Source organism: Eucyclogobius newberryi, unplaced genomic scaffold (assembly GCF_026437365.1).
Source record: "Eucyclogobius newberryi isolate DKJ021-1_F unplaced genomic scaffold, fEucNew1.0.hap1 SCAF_1, whole genome shotgun sequence".
Lineage (NCBI taxonomy): Eukaryota > Metazoa > Chordata > Actinopteri > Gobiiformes > Gobiidae > Eucyclogobius > Eucyclogobius newberryi.
The window spans coordinates 18442846-18448845 of NW_027315723.1; the positions used below are offsets into that span (position 1 = coordinate 18442846).

Consider the following 6000-nt stretch of genomic DNA (forward strand, 5'->3'; position numbering starts at 1 on the left):
AGCCTGGTGTGGGCTTTAGCGGGGGGATTCTCTGTGGTTCAAGTTGATTGTGGGAATGGGAGGAAAGCCACCCGGACACAGGGAACTGCCCACAAAGAAGCCCAGCTCAGACCAGGACTAAACCAGGACTAGATCACGACTAAACCAGGACTAAACTAGGATGAGATCACGACTAAACCGGGACTAGATCATGACTAAACCAGGACTAAACTAGGACGAGATCCCGACTAAACCAGGACTAAACTAGGACGAGATCACGACTAAACCAGGACTAGATCATGACTAAACCAGGACTAAACTAGGACGAGATCACGACTAAACCAGGACTAGATCATGACTAAACCAGGACTAAACTAGGACTGGATCGTGACTAAACCAGAACTAGATCACGACTAAACCAGGACTAGATCAGGACTAAACCAGGACTAGATCCCGACTAAACCAGGACTAGATCACGACTAAACCAGGACTAGATCAGGACTAAACCAGGACTAGATCATGACTAAACCAGGACTAAACTAGGACTGGATCATGACTAAACCAGGACTAGATCAGGACTAAAAACTGTGCTCAGATCATCTTTCTCGTTATTGTTTACTGAGATTTAGGCCTCAAATATGATCCCTCAAATCTCATTGTGACCCTACAGTAAAGGCTGTGTCCAGTGAGCTCCGAAACCGCAGGCTAAAGCTCGGATCCACATTAGGACAGTGATCTCAGACACTGAAAAGCAAATAGAGGAGAAGTCACCATAGCAACACCGGCTGCGGTCACGTGACTGCGAGGCACTGAGAGCGGGCATTGAGAGGGTAGAAATGGTAATGGTCCACTCCACAATAAGCTGAGAAAATGTGTTGGTTCAAAATGTATTATATTTATCAAGTACATTTGAGCTCTCAACAGGGTGCTTCAAAGACTCAAGCACAATCATAAAACACACACCGTACAAAACAAATTTATTCAATGTGAACTGTGTAACTTTTCTGGTGGAGGGCCGCCACCTGCTCGTCTCCATGGAGATGTTATTTCTTTTCTGGAATGTTACATGGTATGGCATTAAACGTCCCTTACATTTACAGAACAAAAAAGAAACTTACAAAGAAAACATGCATTTTTACTGTGAGCAGGCTTGTCTCCCCACTAGATCCTGTCAGAGAATCTAGTGGATCTTGTTGATCATGACCAAACCAGGACTAGATCACAACTAAACCAGAACTAGATCAGGACTAAACTAGAACTAGATCAGGACTAGAAAAGGACCAAACCAGGACTAGATCATGTCTAAACCAGGACTAGATCAGGACTAAACCAGGACTAGATCATGTCTAAACCAGGACTAGATCAGGACTAGATCATGTCTAAACCAGGACTAAACCAGGACTAGATCATGTCTAAACCAGGACTAGATCTGGACTAGATCATGTCTAAACCAGGACTAAACCAGGACTAGATCATGTCTAAACCAGGACTAGATCTGGACTAGATCATATCTAAACCAGGACTAAACCAGGACTAGATTATGTCATAACCAGGACTAGATCTATGACTAGATCAGGACTAAACCAGAACTAGATCAGGACTAGATCAGGACTAGATCAGGACACAAGCCGGGTTCAAGCTGGGCCTAAACAAAGTGTGAAAACGGCCTAAATCTTGTCATTAATTACTATAAATCTGTTTTCAACACAAGCTGAACCTTGTTATTTTGATTGACACTGGACTCCTCTTCCAGCGCCGCCACTCCAGTCTCTTTAAATGTACTTTGAAAATAACACATTGGCTCGCTCGGGATAATACATTTGACCTTATTGAGACATAAATCCAGCAGATACTGGAGCCCCTCGTACGGGTGGTCCGCGGGACAGACCCATGAATTATGCAGCTCAATCTCACATGATGAATCTTACATGACTCTATGATGTAAGGACAAAATGAGTAATGTCTCGCCGGAGTCTGCGCGCTCGTACGGCCGCGGTGGAGGTGACTTTGGGGCCCATAGATAAAGCGCTATAGACATTTGTACATTTGGATGAACGCGTACTACTACTACTGCTGCGAATACTGCGAATACTGCTGTCCATGGGTTTCAGCTTCCTGTTTTACGAAGCGTTTTGAGGACATTTCCCACACTAAAGACGGCATGTTTTGTTTTAAATCGTCGTAATTTCTTATCATTCTGAAACCCATGGATCGCATCTACTACTATTATTCCTACTACTATTCCTACTACTATTCCTACTACTATTCCCACTACTATTCCCACTACTATTCCCACTACTATTCCCACTACTGCCGCAAATTGTAAATTCACCCTGGAGAGACAATGAGACCACGAGAATGGGCTGTTTAGCAAGCTTTATTCGTGAGTTTTTTGGCGCTCAGACCCCGGCGGAAGACGTTGCGATCATGGGCACTCCATGATCTATTTGTATTAGATGTCTCCCCCCGGAGCCTGGAGACTGGTGGTGGTAGATGTGAAGAGAAGGTAGAGGATGAGGGGAATGCAGAGGAGGAGCAGGGGAGGTGGTGGGTCGCAGTACGGTTTGAGCGGCCGAGCCATCTGCCTGAGGGCTTAAATGCGACCGCCTGGTGCTGATTGGGAGTGAGGAGGAGTGACTTGAGAGCGATGATCGGGGATGAGGAGCAGGTGCGAGGGCCATGGTACAGACGCCCCCTGTCCTTCCACCCTCCATCTTTGGCCAGGAAAAACTGCATAACCTCTTTGGGATAAGCGCAGAAACTTGGGAGAGTCCATGGTGAAGTGAGGGATCTGACTCTCACAGACGGACAGGCCACGCCCGCTTGAGTGCGATGATGGCGCTGGGGAGAGGGGTCCTTCCATGGTGGCCTTGACGTAGATGGGTGGAGTTAGGTCTTCCAGGCTGCCAGCTGCGGCCATATTGGTTGTAGTCTGGAAATCTGCATAAACTGCTCTATTACTGGTAAAAGTACAACTATGGCTTAAAGTACTTCTACTCTGGTTTTATAGTGACATCTATACATTTTGTCGTAATGCACTGTACAATGACAGTACAATTAGACAGTATAATAAGTGTAAAAACTATATTTAGGAGCGTGTCTGGAGCTAGAATTATACAAAGTGTTTAAAAAAAATTGACAAATATCATTTAAAAGACAAAAAAATATCCCTTTATGTTGTAGTATACGCTTTTGAATAGTATAATAAGTGTATGGTCGAAATTATAATGAAAAAGACAAAACCGTTGCCACTAACGACAAAGGCGGACATGTTTGTGCTGTACACTCTTCACTGTTCTACAAAACGCTCAAATAAGAAGAAAAAGTCCCGGCATTTCCTTTACGGTGACGAGGACATCTACATCTATGTGGCATGATGTACACTCAAGCATTTGGTGTCGAGCTGAGGTTAAAAATGAATATGTATCAGCATGCCGAGGGCCAGACTTAACTTTATCGTGCGTTTAAAAAGTCTATTTGCAAAAACAAATATGATTAAAGCGTCTTATATTAACATGCTTTCAGGGGAATAGACTTGATTTGGCTTTTTCTGCAACTACCCACAGTCTTTTCAGCACAAAATTGAATCAAACAGATACTTCTAATACATCTCAGCACTCGTTCAAGGGCCAAATTAGACCCCCTGGAGGGCCCCACTTTAGGTACCCCTGTTCTTTTACCTCTGAAGCACACGCCTGAAGTAAACGTTTGGTGTTGATGACGTTGATTATCGTCCCATCTTACTCTACTTACTTTTTCTCCCACAGATCTAAGCTCCATGGCCCCACCCCCGTCCTCTCATATATGGCTGCTGTGCGTCGCCGCGGTGATGACCCTGCTACAAGGCCAGAGGTGACCCGACTTCCTGTAAAAAAAAAAAAAAACTCCACCGAGGCAAAAGCTTGGCCCACCGTCTGCAAGACCGGCATCGAATTCACCAAAGAACCACGCATCCAGAACGCTCCGCCGCCCCCACCTGGACGGCGGCGGAACCACAACACTGCGGAGGACGGAGATATACGTTCAAAAGTAATAAAAAGAAGAAAGAAAAAAAAAAACACGCTAATTTTTCCAAGTGACCTCTTTTAAAGAAAAAAAAAACTGTTGGACTCGGAGACGTTTACGAGCACAAAGTGAAACATCGCGGACGGACTGTTTGTAAAGCACAACTATTTTATGACGCAACGGACGCTACGGCTGCCGCCTTTTCAGAGATTTCCCCCCCGCGAAACGACGAGCATTTCTGCGCATTCTTCTGTTCACATTCGCCAACACGCCAACCATGCTTCTATTTTTTAACCAGTCGGTGCTATTCGGACGATGTGCGACGGACGAACGCGGCGGCCGCACCTTTGCTTGCATCTCCTTACTCTTTCTGTATCTTTAAACACTGTGTCACGAGGACAAGTGGCCGCGGACGGTCCGATCGCGGGCGGGAACAGTTCCGGGACCGAGCGACGAGTTTCGGGTCGAAGGGAATAGTGCGCGCGTTCGGGTCGAGGGGGCGGAGTTTCGCCGAGAAGAAGCCACTTTACTTTCTGCCATGAAACAGAAGTGCCTTCAGATTACACCGAGTTTGAGCCTGGCTGTCAATCACCACCAAAACGCAAACATTCGCAGACACGTCTTTCCTTCCGATGGGCTACTTTTCTAATCCCTTTCTTTCGCCCCCACGAAGCGCCGAGGAGCGGACGCGACCAACGGACTGTCGAGGACAGGTTTATCTTTTTTTTTTCCCTTCTCTTTTGCCTCCTCTTTGGACGTGACGTTTCGCGGCATTACGTAGCGCAGCGACGCGGGCTAGCGACAAACCGGGCACGGGCTAACAGGCTAACGGCGGAACGGTAGGAACGTCAACGCGACGTGGATAGTTTTTTTGCATTTCGTTTTTTCTTCTTTAGTCGCCGAAAGACGGTCGGAAACGGGCGAAAACACTCGCTCGACGCTACTCTTCCCTGTGGGCAAGCATTTTCTTCTTTTTTTTTAAACGAAAAGAACAAGCGACCACCGAATAAACAAACGAAAAACGCTGTACAGGGAGGAGAGCCGAACTCACGCGAACTCACCCGTCTCTCCCCGTTCTATTTCTACGGAACAGATACGGAAAAAAATTAACGGAAGAATAATAATGTCAATAATAGCCCTGATATTTTATTACTCTAGCGGGAATGTTTCTCTGCTTTATAAAAAGAAACTGTGAAGGCCGACTGAGGACTATCTACCTGAGACCATAACCTTAACCAGCGGGCGTTTATATATACAAAAAAGAAAAAAAAAGTGTATCGTGTAAAAGAGCAAAGAAAAGATTATTGTTCATCGTTGGTTATGCCGATGTTTTTCGAGGACTGGTGTCTTGTTTCTTATATATTATTTTTTGCGTTGAAAATGACTTAATCCTTCCTTTTCCCCCTCTCTTCTTGTCGTCCTCCCTCTTTGCATTGCAAGTGTCGACGCTGCGGGCGGAAGCGTAAGAAAACCCATTCGGTAAAACTGTATAACTTGTAAATGTGAAAGAAGCTCTATTCAAAAGGTTTATGATAAATGTTTTAAGGGGTTTTTTTCTTCTTTTTTTTGTTGGAATACAGGAAGCACAACATACGGTTTAAGGTCTCGGCATATGAATAAATCTGATTGTTTTTTTTGTTTTTTTTTCAATAAAAGCATGCACTCACACACTGCAAAAAAGACAAATATCTACTGAATTAAAATGCGATTCGATTCAGAATATGAAATGTTTTGGGTAGTTTTGACTTGAATTATTGGGCTGTCTGAATTCCGTATATTTATTTATTATTTTATATTTACAGTAAATCTTAAAGTAAAAATAAATAATCTACGCCACTGGTACGTTTATAGATACCGTATTTTCCGGACTAAAAGTCGCACTGGAGTATAAGTCGCACCAGCCAAAAAATGCATAATAGAGAAGAAAAAAACATATATAAGTCGCACTGGAGAATGAAATGCGGTTGCAAGTGTGAAAATAACAAATGATATCACATATAAGTCACTCCGGAGTAT

General features: G+C 44.4%; 1 protein-coding gene across 1 annotated transcript in view; it reads left to right on the forward strand.

Moving 5' to 3' along the window:
* mdga2a (MAM domain containing glycosylphosphatidylinositol anchor 2a) overlaps positions 1-4168 on the forward strand; it is a 338648-nt gene extending 334480 nt beyond the window's left edge. The window contains exon 18 of the mRNA XM_072449239.1: positions 3747-4168. Within this exon, the coding sequence (XP_072305340.1) occupies positions 3747-3835 (89 nt within the window). The 3' untranslated portion in view covers positions 3836-4168. The remainder of the gene's footprint in view (positions 1-3746) is intronic.
* Positions 4169-6000: the final 1832 nt, after the last annotated feature.